The following is an 18,523-nucleotide window of genomic DNA, read 5'->3' on the forward strand; positions in this document are numbered from 1 at the left end:
GTTTAAGCCCAAAGCATAAAACTAAAACTGAAATTAAGAGGTCTAATGGCTGCCGCACAAACATAAAGATAATTAACATGAGATAGCATGATTTCCCTAGTTTAGAAGTCATTAAGGCCAAAATAAACTTTCTTGTAGGTGTAAGAGTGTTTGTTGCCCTTAAAGATCCCTTGTTAACTAGGAAAACTTGATCTAATTTGGTCTTTAATGTTGTCGCCCCTATGCTTCCTTATTTAGCTTGGAATTCCTTACAAGACTTTGATAACTTGTAGGTTTCCTTTCTTAGCTAGGAGAATCAATTTATTTAACTTAATTAATCATTCCTAACTTAGGAACCATATCTGGCTGAAACTCCTTGCTTCTTTAGAAGAATAATATGTTGACTTGGACTCCTTTATGGAACTCAGATCGGGCCTTTCTTGGACTTGGATTAGATGAATTAAAGGCTGCCCATTATGCTTCTTTACTGTCTTTTTTCTCCTCTACATTTATCGTGCTTCATGTGTGCTAATCTAGCTCATTCAATGTCTCTTTAAGTCTCTTTGTCCTAGCCCTTGTAATCGGCCCACTTGGCACATCTAATGGGTTAATGGTGTGCCTATAAGTGGTGTTGGGATGGTCATCATCATCCCCTCTCTCTTTAAAATGATTTGACCTTGAATCTTCATCACTTATATCAAACAAAGTAAGATCAGAAACATTAAAGGTAGCACTAACACCATACTTACTTGACAAATCAACTTTATAAGCATTATCATTGATGCTCTTTAGGATCTGAAATGGCCCATCTCCTTGCAGATGTAACATATTCTTCCTTTGGGATGGAAATCTCTTATTACACATATGCACCCAAACCTAATCACCGGGCTCAAATACAACCTGTTTGCACCCCTTGTTGGCTTTATTTGCATACATATGATTCCCTTTTTCAATATGTTACCATACACTCTCATGGAGTGTCTTCACCATCTGTGATTTATGATTTTTATCCAAACTAACCCTTTCATCAATAGATAAATGAATCAAATCCATGAGAGTTAAAGGGTTAAATTGATGTAACCATATTATTCGATACTTTTACCCATATTTATTTAGTATTTTGCCCATGTTTTATATATAAAATGTCTTGATATTTTTATTTTATTTTTTGAAGGTACTTTTGGATGTAAGATTCAAAAATAAGTAATTTAGAGATATAATTTAGATAATGTTCCAACTCGTGTCGAATATTGACAGATTTGACCTTTGATCTATATTTTACATATAACTTGAGTTATAAAGTCAAAATGAAGTGATTCTAGTGAAATTAGAAAGCTAATATCCATACCTTTCTATACATATATGGCTAGGAAAAAGAAAAGAAAAGAAAGAGCATGGAAATCGCAGCCTTCAAAGACAAGTCTTGCATTCTACCAGTTTTGACCTTTGTCCATTCTAACTTGAATATCTTGAGTTAAAGAAGTCTATTTGATGCAAACTCAATGTTTTTGGATTCTTGACTCAAAGACATATCAACCTACCAAATTGTAGTAGAAAAAGATCTCATATGAGAGAGATAGATCTTTCTAAGACAACCTGTAAATTCTGCAGGTTTTGTGAAACAACAAGTCCAACTTACTTCCCAAACATCCAAACCGACATGGAAATTATTTTTTCATATGAAAAAGGTTTTTATTTGGGCAAATTAACTTCACTAAGTCCAAATTTAAAGCTATAAAATCTATTTTATCTTTTCTTTTTTTTCCAGTTTATATGATGAGTATGAATGTTTTCCTATGCTTATTTTCTATGATTGTTTAGTTTGATTATTAGAATGGACTTTAAGTTATTATTCTAACCAATCTATTGCTAAGTTTTCTATCAAAATCGGAGTTGTAATATTTAACTTATGAAGCGACTAACTTTATTAAATATGACGGATTTATATTGTTAATCTTAGGGAAAACATTCAATTAAATTGAATATAGACTGCAGACAGTTATGTTGTCTAGATTTATCAACCTATCTAGTTTTTAAGGTTGCAATTGAATTAAATTACTAATGTGGACGCTATGGTTGTTTAATGGTTAGGGTTAGTTATACTGCATATTGATTAACTGACTAATATTAAGGAAAAATAAATATTCAAAATATAAATTGATGTATAATTTTAATGATCAGTTTTGATTTCCGTCAGTGGATGTTTATTTAAGACTAAGGTTTTTCTCTTAATAAGTTTTGGTTTATTTAATTTAGTTTGATTACTTTATTTCGTTTACCCTAGTATAGCTTAGATAATCTCAAAACCCCCAAACTTTGAATCATTTAGCATAAAGACCTGAACTAAATCTTCCTTGTAAGATCGACCCCTAACTTGCTCTATGTTATCTTATTTGTTGAAGTTAAGGTAATTAATTTGTGTAACCGTGATATCACAACATAAATCCATACACAATTTCAAATGGTGAAAACTCAGTAGTAGAATGCACACTACGATTATATGCAAACTCTATGAATGACAAATAGTCTTCCAAATTCTTTAAGTTCTTTTGAATGACAACACATAAAAGTTGTGTTAAAGTCCTATTAACTACTTTGAATGACAACACATATTACGATTATATGCAAACTCTATGAATGACAAATAGTCTTCCAAATTCTTTAAGTTCTGTTGAATGACAACACATAAAAGTTGTGTTAAAGTCTTATTAGCTACTTTGATTTGACCATCTGTTTAGGGATAACATGTAGTTAAAAACAACAACTTAGTATCCAATTTTCCCCATAACACCTTCCAAAAGTAACTAAGGAACTTAACATCTTTATCATAGAAAATGCTCCCAAGAACCCTATGAAGTCGTACTATCTCCCTAAAGAACAAATCAATAATATTAATTGCATCATTGGTTTTATGACATGGTATAAAGTGCACCATCTTCAAAAGCTTATTAATAACTACAAATAGTGAGTCTCTATCCTATTTTGACCCAGGTAACCCTAATACAAAGTTCATTGAAATGTCTACTCATGGTATTTAGGTACAGATAAAGGGGTATACAAGCTATGCGGTTGAATCCTAGACTTTGCTTTTCTACATGTTATGTATTTATAATATATGTGCTACATCTTTTTTCATTTTTGGCCAATTAAAATGCTCATGCAACACATCTAAAGTCTTAATAACACCAAAATGTATTATAAATAGTACTTTCCAAAGACCAAAACCTCACATGTATTATAAATAGTAGCAAAATCACTATCATCTTTGTACAAATTTTTTATGTGTTCAAATCATAGAAATCTAGCATCTAAAGTAGATAAAAGAACATACTTGCGTGAAAGTGCATCATCATCCATAATTTTTTCTTTCCCTTGCATATACTTGATCACATACGAAAAGGTTTCAATAAATTCAACTCATTTAGCATGCTTTCTACTTAACTTACCTTGCCATTTCAAGTGCTTTAATGACTCATAATCAGAATGTATCATAAACTCCTTGGGCCAAAGGTAATGCTGTCACGTCTCCAACATTCTTACCAAGACATAAGATTTTTTTCATAAGTAGGGTAGTTCAAGGCCACCGCATTAAGTTTCTTACTGAAATATACAATGGGCCTCATATTCTGCATTAACATAGCTCTTATACCTATACCTAAAGCATCACATTCAACTTCAAAAGCTTTTGCAAAGTTTAGTAAAGCTAAAATAGGTGCAGAACATAATTTATCTTCCAATATGTTAAAAGCTTTATCTTATTCATCATCCAATTTAAATCCAATATACTTTTTGACAAATTCAGTTAAAGGTGATGCAATATTGCTAAAGTCCTTCATAAATCGTCCATGAAAACTAACAAGTCCATGAAAACTCCTTACCTCAATCACAGACTTAGGTGTAGGCCAATTCCGGATGGCCGTAACAAGTCCATGAAAACTCCTTACCTCAATCACAGACTTAGGTGTAGGCCAATTCTGGATGGCCGTAACCTTCTCCTCATCCATATTGATATCCTGTGCAGTTACTATATATCCAGGAAACACAATCTTCTCCATGCAAAATGTACATTTCTTAAGATTAACATATAATTTTTTATTACATAATACACTAAGCACACTACACAAATGATCAAGATGATCATTCAAGTACTTGCTATATATTAGGATGTCATCAAAGTACACAACCATAAATCTACCTATAAATTCATGCAAAACATGATTCATCAATATCATAAATGTACTAGGTGTGTTTATTAGTCCAAACAACACGACTAACCATTTTATACAAATCATGTTTAGTCTTAAACACTATTTTTCATTCATCACCTTTTTTCATCATAATCTGATGATACCCATTTTTTTAAGTCAATTTTAGAGAAAATACATGCTCCATTCAACTCATCCAACATGTCATCAAGCCTAGGGATATGTTGTCTATACTTTACCATGATGTTATTGATGGCACAACAGTTAACGCACATCTTTCAAGTTTCATCATTCTTAGGCACAAGTAACACTAACACAACACAAGGGCTCATACTCTCATGAATGTACCCTTTCTTCACCATCTCATCTACTTGCCTATGAAGCTCCTTCGTCTCCTCAGGATTGCTTCCATAGGCTAGTCGATCAGGAATTGAAGATCTAGACACAAAATCAATTTGATGTTCAATTCCCCTTAATGGTGGTAATCCGTTAAGAATGTCTTCAAGGAATACCTCATAAAATTCCTGTAATAAAAAAACAGCCACACTAGGAATAACAAAATCAAGATCGTTAATATTAAAGTAAATCTCCTTATACACATGTAAAATCACTGGCTTATTAATAAAAAATGCAAATTTGATTTGAGCCTCTTTTGCATAGAAATTAGGTTGTTTCTTTAATTTTTTTTCATACTATTATAATCACACATGCTTACTTTCTTCACTTCTTGGGTTTTACCTCCACTCTCAACCAGTTTAATTGGTGATTTAGAATTAGATGAGTCTAATGGTTTTCTCTCACTCATGTCCTCATTTAAATTTTCTCTCTTCCCATCCTCACATTCCCTTTTCAACTTTAATTGATCATCAAACACTTGTTTTGGAGATTAGGGTATAAGAGTGATGGTTTTACCATCTTTTACAATAATATATCTATTTCTAAACCCATCATGAATCACCTTTCGATTGATTGCCATGGACACCCCAAAAGTAAGTGACTAACATGCATTGAAACCATATCACACATAACCTCATTAGAATACTTCCTAATAACAAATGAAATCAGTACTTGTTTGTTACCTTCACCTCACCACATTCAGTCAACCATTGCAAATAATAAGGTCTAGGATGCTTAACACAACTCAAACTCAATTTCATAACAAAAGTATCACTAGATACATTAGCACCACCTTCATCTATTATCATGCTACATGTCTTGTTTCGGATGTGACAACAAGTGTAGAACATGTTTCTCGTTGCTAATCTACATTATCTTCTTTAACTTGTACACTTAATACACGTCTTTTAACCAAGACCTTCCCCTCAACAGGAGATGTAAGCTCCTCATCATGACAATCCTTCAAAGGTGGCATCTCATCACTTTTAGATTTCTCACTTTCAGATTCTATCTCCCTTATTGTCTCTTGTAAGCATAACTCTTCTATTTGGACACTAAGAAGCAATATGTCCCTTTCTTACACACTTAAAGCATTTAATTTCTCTATCTTGAATAGGCCAAGTTTTAGATTTACCTTTCCTATCTATAGAAGCTTCCTTTTTGGCCTTAGGTGGTTCGACCTTTGCATACATATAAGGCTTTGATTGGGCAGCCCACTCTTTCTTTTAATTCGGTTTCCATGTTATAAAGATGAAGCTAAATTGGTCTAAAAACATGTGTTGCCCTTTTTTTTTATTTGTCTTTGCACCTTCATCGCCATATAGACCATATCCTCTAACTCCATATAATGTTGCTCAATGTCCACTATATAAGTCAATTATATTGTAGCAAACAATTATTGTACAAAACTTCTTTGGATGAAAAAGATGTTAAATAATTATGGTTTCTCTTAAAATACTATGATTGTTTATTGTGATAATTCTAGTGTAATTAGTATCTCTAAAAATCATGTGCAAGATTGAAGAACTAAGCATATAGATATAAAACATCACTTCATTAGAGACTTGGTTGAATTGAAGATTATGTCATCAGAACATGTGAACATCGAACATTAATTAGTTGACTTATTCACGAAACCTCTAAATGGTCTAAGATTTGAATTTCTTAGACAAGTCATTAGTGTATGTGACATGTTCTAATTTTTAAAAGAGATATAATTTGTAAATAAAAAAAAGTGTGTACAAAGTCTTGTTTATGTTTTTATATGTTTTTCACATAAGTGCCATGTTGCTAACACTGAAGCACAAAAGCAAACCTTATAAGTATATCTAATCTATACCTTCAAATCTAAAAAACTTTATTCTACTGGGATCGAGGCAAATCTTATTTGGTATGGTCTTCACTTTTGAAATGTTATTCTTTTGGAAGACTAGATAAAAGTATTATCTTAAACATTGTGAGAAATTCAAGTTGTTTTACTATCTATTAGCAAAAGTAAAATTGATTTAAATACAAGTATGCTAACAGCTAAGAGGGAGTAACATGACTTGAATTGACTAAAACTAGTTAAACCTAGTATATAAACTGTTAAGACACTCTCCTGATAGATTCTTAAGAAAAAATCAAGTGTTCACATCATTTTGGAAATGGATGAACACTTCAATATGGATCCATTCTACTCTCCAATTTCTAAAGAAAAAATCAATTACTCACTGTGGAAATAGATGAGTAATTCCATAATAGAAATGATAAAGTTCATCAAATCTTTTGTTAGGAGTGAAAATCTTTTGTGTCTAGGCCTTGACATAAAATTTGATTTTCAAGATATGCTCACACCTTGCTAGCATATTTCAAATCAAAGTGAAGAATATGAAGAAAGAAATTTTAAAGCAGAACTGTTGTCTTTCTCACTCACACACTTAAATTCTGATTTGGTCAACTAAAAAGATATATGTTTATAAATGAAGATTGACCAGTGAGGTAAGTATCTGATTCCAAATTATCAATTATGAGTCTTTTTAGGCTAAAAAATTAGGTTAATTTTTGTAGATCCATATCTCTGCCTAAGTGTACAATTAGATACACTTGTGAGAAAAAAAATGTGAAAATGACGTGGCCTAACTGATTTATGAAACAAAAAGAGAAATGATTAGTCTAAAGAGACAATATTTTTCATAACGCTGACGTATCACCTTAAAAAAGGTTATAAGTGCATATCACAAAGCTTGATATGAGTAGGAACAAGAGAAAAATAGTTTTTTAGAGTTGAATTATTGGTTTTGTTTATTAAAACACACAAACATCATTAACTCTCTCTCTTTCTCTCTTTGTTTCTTCTTTTAAGGCACTTATCTCGTAATTTTTCAAGAAAATCTCTTCATCTTTACTTGACATCTTCTGATAAATAGAAAAGAAATTTTTAAGACAAAACATATGCTCATCTTCTTCATCTTGTATTTAACTTTCTACAAAAATGGTAAGGCTATCCTAGCATGATTTGAAATTTCTTGAGAAGATTATTAAAAATAATGTGTCTTTACAACAATCTGTGCATTATATTTGCACCACAAACTTCTTTTGATTTATTGTTTCTGAAAATGATTAATGAATTTTCTTGTTAAAGGGATGTTATAAAGTAAATACTAAGAAGAAACTGAAATCCCTATTTTAAGCTCTTTTGATGAGGAAGAACATAAGACCTCATCCCTTGAAAAGACTCTAATCTAGCCCTCTAAGATTCAAATGACAGAAAAAGATGGCAAAACGGTGGCTAGTTCCTTTAAATATATAGCACGGTCTGGAAAAACTGATCACTTCATTTCCTTTAGTGTAGAGATGGTTTACAGAAACAACTTCTCCAAAAAGAACATATTAGGTGAAAGAGAAGTTTTGGTAAGTGATCTTCTGACCCCACGTATGCCTTTATAGAAGACATCTTTAAGAAAAGATAATGAGGTAAACAGACTGAAGGAGAACTTGCTCTATATGCTGAAGTAGTTATGGGGTTTTATGCCAATTATAAGCCTTTTAATATTTATGACCACTCCATTACTTTTATTATTTGAGGTCAAACCCTTGAGTTATCTCCTACTATCATTAGAAAGTTATATGAGCTATCTAAAATCACATATTCTAGCTTTTCTTATAAAGGAATAAAAGTCCCTTCAAAGACACGGATGAGTGATGTGTGTGTTGTCTTTACCAAAATGGTTTGCCAAAGCAACACTATGCTACCTCCTTATCAATTGTTAGCAAAAATTATGCTAACAAACCTCTAGCCTATTGGAAGATATACTGAGTTGATATTTGAGAATGATCAGTTCATGTATGGTATTGCTATTGATATTCCTATCAACCTAGCCACTCACTTTATTAATGTCATACAAAAAGTTACAACTGAGAAGGAAGTGAGTCTGCCCTTTGATGGATTGATATCTAGGGTAGCAATCATGACCAAAGTATCCTTGTGTGACAATGAGCCAATAATCAAGATTTTTAGAAAGATCTCAGACATAACTGTTGTCAAATTTAAAGTTGTGATAAGTAAAAAAAAGGTCACATTTTGAAGAGTCTACCTCCTCTCAGCCCAAAACTCCTCAAACCAGCCCCCTACTCCCTTTTATAATTGAAAAATTGCAAGTACTATCAAACAAGTTTGATAGTTTTACTCGTAAATAGAAATAAAACATTAATGTAGTTGATAAGTTACTAATACATATGCCACAAGATATTGTTCAGGTTAATGACAGATTTGTTTGACTAGACTTAGATGTCAAACAAGTGCATTAGTCTGTTGTTGGTGAAGATGAGGACTAGGATTGATGTCCAATCAAGGGGGGAGACAAGGATGCATGCAAGGGATGCAAAGTAGAAGGAGGAAGAAGCAAGCAACCACACTAGCAGCTGTCATAGTTTTTTTTTTTTTTTGCTTTTCTCAAAGTTTATTGATTTTTAATCAATAATGAATGTTGAATATTCTGGTTTGTAATAACTTGGATATTTTTGATTTTGTGTAGCATAGGAACCTCTATGTTGAATTGAACTTGATACAAGTAGTTCAATAACAATATCTGATGCATTATAGTTTTTGAATATATTATAAAATGTTAGGATACTTGTATGAAGTATTCTTTGAATATGATATGTAAACCTTCAATATAAATAAACCTATGATGTTTATAGTAATATTTCCTTTTTTATCAACAAAATCTGCCGTACATTGACTGTATTCTTATTCTTCTTTATAATCCCATTTGTTTTTTTTTTTTTCTCTTTCGGTAGGAGCCTTCTCAATGTTCTTCACCATCATGGCTGTGCATAAAGTTCAATGAATCAAACTCAAAGGTAAAGAACTCAATAGAATCTCACTTGAGCACTGGACCATCCCTGGATCAACCAATACAACAATTCCTTTTAATGTGCAAGCACGGTTCAAGTGTGTGTGTGTGTGTGTCTATATATATATATATATATATATATATATATACTTGGAACATTTTTATTTTTTTGAATCTAATATATTATATACATACCCATATATTGACATGATAAATAAGACTGCTTATATATACAAATACCTGAAATTATATAAATATTTATGAATATCTAAATTTTTATTTCATGAATAATAAATAGAATATGGATATAGTAAAAACTTTATGGATATATACCCATTATCATCTCTAAAAGAACTCATCGTGGTATGTCATGATGGTTTGACGAAAGTTGAGCAGGGAGAGATTAGAACAGAGAAAAGAACCAGCGGAGCAAAAGGTTGGATCCTCTGCGCATTCAGTCGCCATCTTTTATGCTGGCCATCCTACTCAACTCCATCTGTTGATCCTCTATCCTGCTTAGAACTCGTGAAAATTCTTTAGACATTTCCCTATCGAGGAGCCTTTGTTTTATCTTCAATATAGCCTGTGAAACTTCTCCTATTGAAGGTCGCTTCCTTTGGAATTTTTGCAGGCACTTGTGGGCAATGGCAGCTAGGTCCCTCACTTCTTCAATGTTGCATTCTCCAACCAGCTTCTTGTCTAGTATTTCATCAACACCATCTGGACTCATACCAGCCTTCAAAGTGGGGGAAAATAGAAACCACAAAAGTAGAACATTTTGGGTTCAGACAATCGTAAGTTATTAAAAGAAAGTCATCTATTTGTTAGAACAGAGCACGAGACTTACAAGATTAACATATTCCATTAGATTTTGATGTGGGTGGATGGCTGTAATAAGTTCGAAGATGATAACACCAAAACTGTAGATGTCACTCTTCACGGTGAACTTGTTTGTGGATACGTACACTGGATCTATGTAGCCATATGTACCTTTCAAGCCAGAGGTGTGCTCATCGAAGACCTCTTCATTTGAAAGTCCAAAATCAGCAACCTACCATGAGGGCAGCAGCAGAGGTCAATCATAGAAACACACAACATGAAACTTGATCTATGTTTTCTAGTAACTAATATTTTTAGCTATTCGTGCTCAAGAAAATATCACTGTAAACAACGATATGCTAACTGCAAAAGCTCATCACCAGCATCTCAAAATTCAATTAACTAAAGATCTCCACTTTGCATGCAGAGATTAAAGTTTCAAATCCCAAGATGGTGGTTTTTTTTTAATTTGCGGATCCAGGGATAGATAGGTAATATTACTGTGCATAATAAATCAGTTAATTTGAGCATGCTAGCTTACTTTAGCTCTCATTGACTGGTCCAGCAATATGTTTGCTGACTTCAAATCACGATGTATAACAGGTGGGACTGCCTGAGCCAGAATAATGGTCATATTAATGGAACAAGCAAATCCAGCATTCGACCGAGAGAACAAAGAGATTCTGTATTCAACCTACCCCTTCATGAAGATATTCAATTCCATGCGAAATATCAAGAGCAATTTGAAGTCTTTCTTCCCAACCCAAAAATCGCTCTTCATCATCTGGAAACATGCACAGTCGGAATGTTCATTATCAAGGAATTGAATAGCAAAAAAGTGGTTTATATAGAAAGTGTATTCTTGAAAAGGAAATTATTTTTTAATATTTGTTAATATCATGAAAAATGAATTAGAAAATAATTTCTAGTATTTGACTATATCACGGAAAATAAATTGAAAAATAACTTTTTAATTTTTTTTCAAGTTTATTAAAATAAGGACCAGATTTGACAAATAAAAAAATTAAAAAGAATAAAATTAAAAATAAAATAATTCAATGTTATAAATTATTTCAAATAAAACAAATAATGATAAAAAAAATAGAAACAAATCCGATAGATAAAAAAATTGAAAGATGATGAAATTGAAAAAAATAATTCAATTTCATAAATTATTTCAAATAAAACATATAACAATAAAAAAAATAGGGACAAAAAATGATAGATAAAAAATTTCAATTAAAAAAAGTATAAGAGAAAAACAAATAACAATCAAAAGAATGAAAACCAAAATTGATATAAAAATCAAATTAAATCAAATTCTAAGGGAAGAAATTGAAAGAATTTCAAAACAAAATATATAGTAATCAAAAAATTGAATATCAAATTTGATATAATCAACAAATAATAAGATATTTTTAAATTTTTCACAACTTCTAGAAAGTGTTTTCCGTCCAAAATAAAAGAAAAACACTTTCATGTAAATCAAACTAATTTTTTTTTTATTGGAAAATATTTTTTATTGATCAACTTTTCTAATAGTAAACAAAAACTGGAAAGTTTGGAAAATAATTTCTAAATAACTAATTTCCATAAAACAAATATGGCTTAAAAGTATTCGTAAGGGAACCAGCAATGTTTGCATATGTTCAAGATGATTGTAAGATTACCACCACACAAATCAGTACAACCAAAAAAAGGATGACATCCCTACACCATAATATTCATTGCAATTTTAATCTAGAAATGCTCTTTTTGTATTGGTGGTTACATACCAGCACATGGTTCATCACAAATACTAGCAGATGGTTCATCACAAAGAATAATGAAAGAAGCGAGGACTTTTAGCTTACTGTAAAGGTGGTTTGCTAGGCTTCCATTGCTCATGAACTGATAGATCAACATGTGGCTTCCTTTATCTATACAATATCCTAACAAATTCACAAGATTGCGGTGATGCAGCCTTCCTAATAGAGAAATCTGCAGGACCAGGCTAAAAAATGAACACTCAATATGCTTTCTAGGAACTTCAGATAGCATTAAATGCAAGAGTTTTTGCAAAGTTTGTAGATATAAATGCAAAATTTGCAAAAAAGGGTAGCAATGAACGCTCCAAAAGCTGGCTTTCTGTATTTAGTTCCTTATTTTCCCAAAAATTTGGGTGAGTATCTTTTGAAACAAGAAACCTTTCATTGGATTAGTGTAATTGATCTATGAACATCACAGAGTTCAGTAGCTTTTATGAACAAATAGTCAAACAGACCTTGTTTGCCCAGAATGTTCCCTGTGATGATCAATCTTCTTTTATCATTGTTTGACAGTTTTTCCTTGTTATATTAAAAAAATGCAAGCCACTACTAGAAAAGATGAAATATCATCAAAGCATTGTAGATCATTATTATCTTAGAAAATGCCTTCAAAATTTATAAATTGTATTTTAGTATATAGAAAAAGAAGGGCCCCAGTACAATCAAATCTGTCAGTGTAGAATGAGAAGGCTTTCTTAATCATGCCAGAAAGGCATCTCTTGCAGTAATTATATGTTCTGCATATACTCGAGTACAAGTGTTGCAATGTAGTACCTCTGTTTGGAACTCTTTTTCCCCCTGCTTTGAGTTAGAAGCAAGAACCTTTACAGCTAATACTTCTCCAGTAGGCATGACAGCTTTATATACAGGACCAAACGAACCTTGTCCCAAAACAGTTGTGAATTTTTGTGTAGCTTTCTGTATATCCCTGGAAAAGAAAAACCAACAAATTGGGACATCAACTTATGCTTTACAATACATCAACTACATGTATTGTCTACTTGGGTTTACTATAAGAAAGTTGGTGGGGTGCTATACCCCAGACCCAAAATCATATCTAAGCTAAACCAGAGGTTGGTTACCGTTACCACAGCACTACTCTCTTGACTATGGAGATTTGAATAGAAAAGGAACCAATATATAAATCAAAGACTATTGTGTAGGATTAATATCTTCTCAAGAGGTATATCTTTCAGTAGAGTAAGAGGGGTGGATTCTTTTTCTTTATCAAGAAATAGATATAGAAATGAACTTCTATGTAGTTAATGAAGTAACCAGAAAAAAAAAAAGAGTTAATACATGTATCATAAGTTGAATTTTAATGCAGCACATAACAGAACTTCGCTTCCTTTTTAGAGATTTACGTACTTGTAAGAGTATCTAAGTATGCCTGATGCAGAAGCAAACTGATCTTTACTGTGATGATTCCACCAAGAAGAAACCGGAGAGCTCTTCTGAGGGTGTTCTGATCCCCGGATGGTAATAGAACTTGCAAGGGATGCACTAAAGTCATTGCTTGTCCCCAAGCCATTCATGCGTATTGGAAGAGTTGGAAGAATACGCTCGTTTGAGCACTGTCGGAGATTAGAACGCTTCTTGTACCACCATATGCCGAAAAATATGAGTGAAGCGATCAAGATACCAAGGGCCAAACCAACAGAGATTCCAATAACAACCAAATCACCTTTATGAACCATTCTCTGGTCTCTTTTGAAACTTAGACAATGAAAACATCTTGAGTTGAGAAGTTCAGCAGGCTCACTGCCATAAACAAACAAAAATATCATGTAAAATGAAAGAAGTTTACTCAGAAAAGTAGGACTAGTCATGCCAGAAAGCACATAGCTCATCAACAATAACAATGATAATAAATATGGTTTCTCTCTTTTCCTTCCCTATGCCTGTTAGTATTATGGTTGGAAATGCTTGCCAAGGATTATAATTTATTGAATCGGAAAGGAACAAGATCACATAAACTAGAAACAAAATATTCATATTTTCCAGCATTTTAGATATAAATAGTTTACATAATCTCTCTTAAAAAAAATCTGGAAGAAAAAAAAAGGATCCAGGTGTTTTTTACAATGCAAGTCTGTATAAACAGAAGTAAAGGACTAAACCAACCGGGGCAGAGTTATAAAGTAACAAACAAAGATTGTAACCGTGCATAATTTTTGGCGCTGAAAGCAGCATTCAACTGAGCAGGTTATCGCAAGAAAGCACGTATTTTCAAGTATGAAAAGGCAACGATGCCTAGGCAAAGACAAACCTAAGAAAATACATATTTGTACTATGAACCAGAGGGAAAAACAAGGTCCGAAAGGCAATTTTACAATTTGACATTTGTAACACAAATTTCAGAAGTCACCAATTAACAGGACAGACATCAAAGAGAGAATCACAAAACTTGGAAAAACAAGGGAGATGACCAGACAAAACTCTGCTGCTCATCACCTGCTTTCCGAAACAGAAACTTTCAACTAAGTTTCAAGGATATTCATATCTAGCTTTTCCTATTCCTCTGGTTAGCGTGCGTTTTAGCCAAAAACCGCAAAACAGTGCAAATTCGTTGTGTTCATCTTTCAAATGCATTAAATAATGAGCAACAACACATTTGATGATGACAACTTGAAACAAAATACAAGCCATTCATTACTTCCAAATCCCAGTAAACTGTGTTTTCTTGAATCAGTCAACATAAAGCCACAAATTATGCACAAGAACCAACTTGGGGAAGAAATGCAATCAAGAGTCCTCTGCAAGGCACTGTCTATCTTTTTCCTAATACACTCTGTGTCTACTCATATCTTCTATGTACCTACAACATCACTGCTTATCATCATAGAACCATAAATTAAGCTCGGATTGAAAGCTAGCAAATCCCACCATAAATATTACTTACTGATGCAACAAGTCATGAAAATATCCAACAGCCCCATATTTTCTACAGCTATACCTCTTCACCAAAACTATCAAATGGGTTCCCTCCCTCCAGAGCTTCACCCCAAGAGTGAAAAAAAAAACAGCAAGAAGTCGACTATCAAAACCAACTAACCCAAGAAAGCAGAAGGTATCCAAAAAAGGAAGCTTAGTAAAATGAAAATATCCTCAAACATACCTTATAAAACTGCCGATCACTGTCCGTGCAAAACACACATGTTTGATAAGTCTGTCCTTGATTTTTCAATGAAGACCTCAAAAGCATGACCTGGTTAAACAAAGAAACCGTAGACTGAAGAAGACCAAAGACCCTGATCAATTAAATTTAATTTAATTTACAAAACTGAAAATAAAGAGTCCTAATCGGTGGCTTTAAATTGGAAAATAATAAATAAGGCCGGTGAAATCTTGATTACTCAAGGCTACTTTAGTCCTTTCTTTCTAATTGTATTATACTTTAGTCCTTCATGTTTGATAATTTATTACTCAATCCTTGACAATTGTTGACCGTTGCCCTGTCAAAACATATGTTGACTATTTTTTCTACATTCCAAATACACCATTTGGTGATTTTAATTCTTATTTAAACACCAAATAATTTATTTTAAAGCAAAACCAATCAACGTTTTGATAAGGCAACGGTCAATAAGAGTCAAGGAGTTAACTTATAGGTTACAGCAATATAAAGGACTAACTTGTAACTAGATTAAATAAAGGGACTAAATTATAACTTTACTAAAAAAAGACCGTGTAGGTCTTAGCCAAATGCTTTGGCGTATTCGCGGCTTTACCAACTTTCTGGCTCTTTTACTATTGTCTTTTGGTTCACCTTTTATTACTCTCATTTTCCCCCTAAATTACTACTTGTATATGCAGTCCAATTGATTATATATGTGATTATTATTTAACAAAATCCTATCAACACGAGGCCTAACTTAAAGCAAATTAGTAAAAAAAATTCGATTTTTTTTACCAAAACACGTTATTTTAGACTTTTTCTTCCCAAAAAAAAATATTAAAACCTCTAAAATAACATCATTATAGAGGTTTTTGTTTTTTTATTTTAAAAAATAAAACTTAAGTTTGGGTTAATTCATTTTAATTTATCTAATCCATGCCTCGAGCTTCGAATATAATCGACTTTCATATTAGATTTTATAACTATGAATAAAACCATAAGTAAGGTTATCATAGACATAAAGAGTTTTTTTTTTTTTATATTGGGTTTAATAACTTTATTATTTTTTCTTTTGATCATGCTTCAAATTGTTTAAATAAATTATATTAGAATTTTAAAGGTGTATCAATGTTAACTTTTTTATTTTACTTGAATTAATAAATTAAGAAAATATTTCGATAGATACTATAGAGTTCTCCATGTTTTTTTTTATATGATATCATCATTTAAATAAATTGTATTAAATGGATTTATCATTATAATGGATTAAGGGACTTGGTCATTCCGTTGACATTTATGAGACAATCAATTAGTAAAGTCTAAGAAAAAATTCAATGAATCTCGAGACTTTTCTACGGCTGATATCAAATTGGGTTGGCGTTACCTACAAAACATATAACAAGATTAGATTACGTCTAATCTCACAATTCCAACATTTTGCATTCGTTTGATACATATTTAATACAATAATTAAATATTATAAGCAATGCAATTTAATTCGTGGAAAATATGAAAGGGAAAAGTCATGATATATTATAGCCTAGTAAATAAACTCTAATTAACAGTATTATAAATATCATAAATTTTAAATTTGTTCGTATATCAAAATAATCATTTTATGCTCTGAATCCTTTATGTCTTAAATGTCTTGACCACGTCATAATAATTAAGTTTCATACAAGAAATTAGTATTTATAGAAAACTTTATTTTCCACTCAATAAATAATTAAAATCACATATTTCATTAAAAAAACAAAAATTATCTACCACCTTCTTAAATTACTCATTTTACTTAATGATGTTTTCATGTATTGTCATAAACTTTCCACATTAGTTAATATTTACATTTCATTTCCTTTACTTCTTATTTAAGGTCTTATTTGACTTACTAGCAATATTCTACCTCACAAACTACACCACTTACTTGAAAGTAATGTTAATTTTCTTCAAACTATCCAATAATTTGACTCTTTAACTTTACCTTTTATACTATCAATTAACATGCTTGGTCTCAAGGTGCTTTCTCTTTATTTTCATGTCGATTTAGATCAATATGTTAATACATTTGGTTTACCATTACCTTTTATATTTTATTAATCCTTTACATATTAATGAATGTTTTGCAACTAAATACCACATATGTAATGCATATATAATTTCAACCCTAGGTAATTCATTTACCATGGGTTTAAAATATCACAACAAGTTCTTTCTCGTGCATTCAACGTTGGATCGAACTCTCTTCACTTCTTACATTAGATAATCATTCGATAATCACTTGTCATACACAACCACATCATTATTAAAAAATATTTCATTTTATATTCGTAGTCATACAATCCTTCATTACCATAAAATCTTATCATTCAAAACATTTTCTATGATATTTTACAAATGTACAATAAATCAATTCTCAAAGCGTGACAATTATACCTTGTCAGGATAATTTTAAAATACAAAGCACATACACCTTTAAAATCCATAGGTATATGGTACCTAACAGTCGATGAGCTTCCATTCTTTCAATATTTTTCCATTCACCAAGTCAACCTGTAACATCTCACATCGAAAGAAGAGTGTCCAGAGCCAGGGCATATTAAGGCAGTTGGTACCTAACCTTGTAAGACGCGTTTAAAACCCTGAGGGGGACCTGGGTGGAAGCCCTGGAAATGGGTGGACTGGGAGGCCTAGAGGGGACAGTATCTGACAGGGTTAGTGTGTCGCGCTACTCTGAAGGACGTGTTTTGGGCTTGTGGGCTGTCAAGAACAAAACCGTGAGGCGTGAAAGCCGGGTTGGGCTGAGCCATAACGGACAATATTCTGCAAGGGGGAGTGGGTCGGGCCATACATATGCTCTCTTCTCATAAGGTAATTTTGGTTTAGAATTTATAAGGACAGAGAAACTGGTAACGTGTTTTGATAGATAAAATAATGAGAAAAATGACAAAATATTTCTAAGAAATAAGTGAGGTAATAAAGAATACATTATTATAAAGGATAGTGCAATAAAAAGGGTAGGATTGAAGGTGGAAGCACCGATTAAAAATCAGTGACGTTATTTTGAAACGATAATAAGCCCGATAAATAAAAAAAGGTGGAAATTCTAAAATGAATATATTCAAAAATAATAAAATGACCTTAAAGGTTTAGAAGGAAAATTGATATGATTTTATGTGAAGATTGAACAAGAAAATTTGGATCGTTGACGAAAAAGTCATGAACTGACCAATTTTACATTAGGAAGCAGAGCTCTCAATCCAATCGTCGGATCAGGATCAAATTTTGCTTGAAGTCTATTAATATGTTTTCCTACCATGGTTAAATATCTCATCCCAATCGGAGTTTGGTAAAGACTAGCGA

At 32.0% G+C, this 18,523-nt stretch overlaps 1 protein-coding gene across 4 annotated transcripts; it reads right to left on the reverse strand.

The window, feature by feature from the left end:
- Positions 1-9,620: 9,620 nt before the first annotated feature.
- Positions 9,621-15,390, reverse strand: LOC18097671 (calcium/calmodulin-regulated receptor-like kinase 2). Of its 4 annotated transcripts, XM_006384206.3 has the most exons (9): positions 15,164-15,390; positions 14,948-15,042; positions 13,414-13,806; positions 12,820-12,973; positions 12,091-12,217; positions 10,936-11,021; positions 10,779-10,850; positions 10,266-10,469; positions 9,621-10,154 (listed from the first exon to the last, which is right to left on the reverse strand). In XM_006384206.3, exons 1-9 carry the CDS (start codon positions 15,248-15,250, stop codon positions 9,873-9,875), a joined length of 1,500 nt encoding a protein of 499 aa, XP_006384268.2. In that variant the 5' UTR covers positions 15,251-15,390; the 3' UTR covers positions 9,621-9,872. The 4 variants fall into 4 exon arrangements, with proteins under 4 accessions (XP_006384268.2, XP_024454488.2, XP_006384267.2 ...); XM_024598720.2 differs by lacking the exon at positions 10,779-10,850; XM_006384205.3 differs by lacking the exon at positions 14,948-15,042 and having other exon boundaries at positions 15,164-15,331.
- Between the last annotated feature and the right edge of the window lie 3,133 nt (positions 15,391-18,523).

Source organism: Populus trichocarpa, chromosome 4 (assembly GCF_000002775.5).
Source record: "Populus trichocarpa isolate Nisqually-1 chromosome 4, P.trichocarpa_v4.1, whole genome shotgun sequence".
In the NCBI taxonomy this organism is placed as follows: Eukaryota; Viridiplantae; Streptophyta; class Magnoliopsida; order Malpighiales; family Salicaceae; genus Populus; species Populus trichocarpa.

What these genes read in the sequence shown, in the direction of transcription:
- LOC18097671 (XM_006384206.3), bottom strand. Translation starts at nt 15,250, where the DNA reads ATGCTTTTGAGGTCTTCATTGAAAAATCAAGGACAGACTTATCAAACA. An exon ending in TTTCATGACTTGTTGCATCA is followed by an intron (nt 13,807 to 14,947) that starts GTAAGTAATATT and finishes TGTTTATGGCAG; the next exon opens with TGAGCCTGCTGAACTTCTCA. An exon ending in ATACTTAGATACTCTTACAA is followed by an intron (nt 12,974 to 13,413) that starts GTACGTAAATCT and finishes TTTCTTTTCCAG; the next exon opens with GGATATACAGAAAGCTACAC.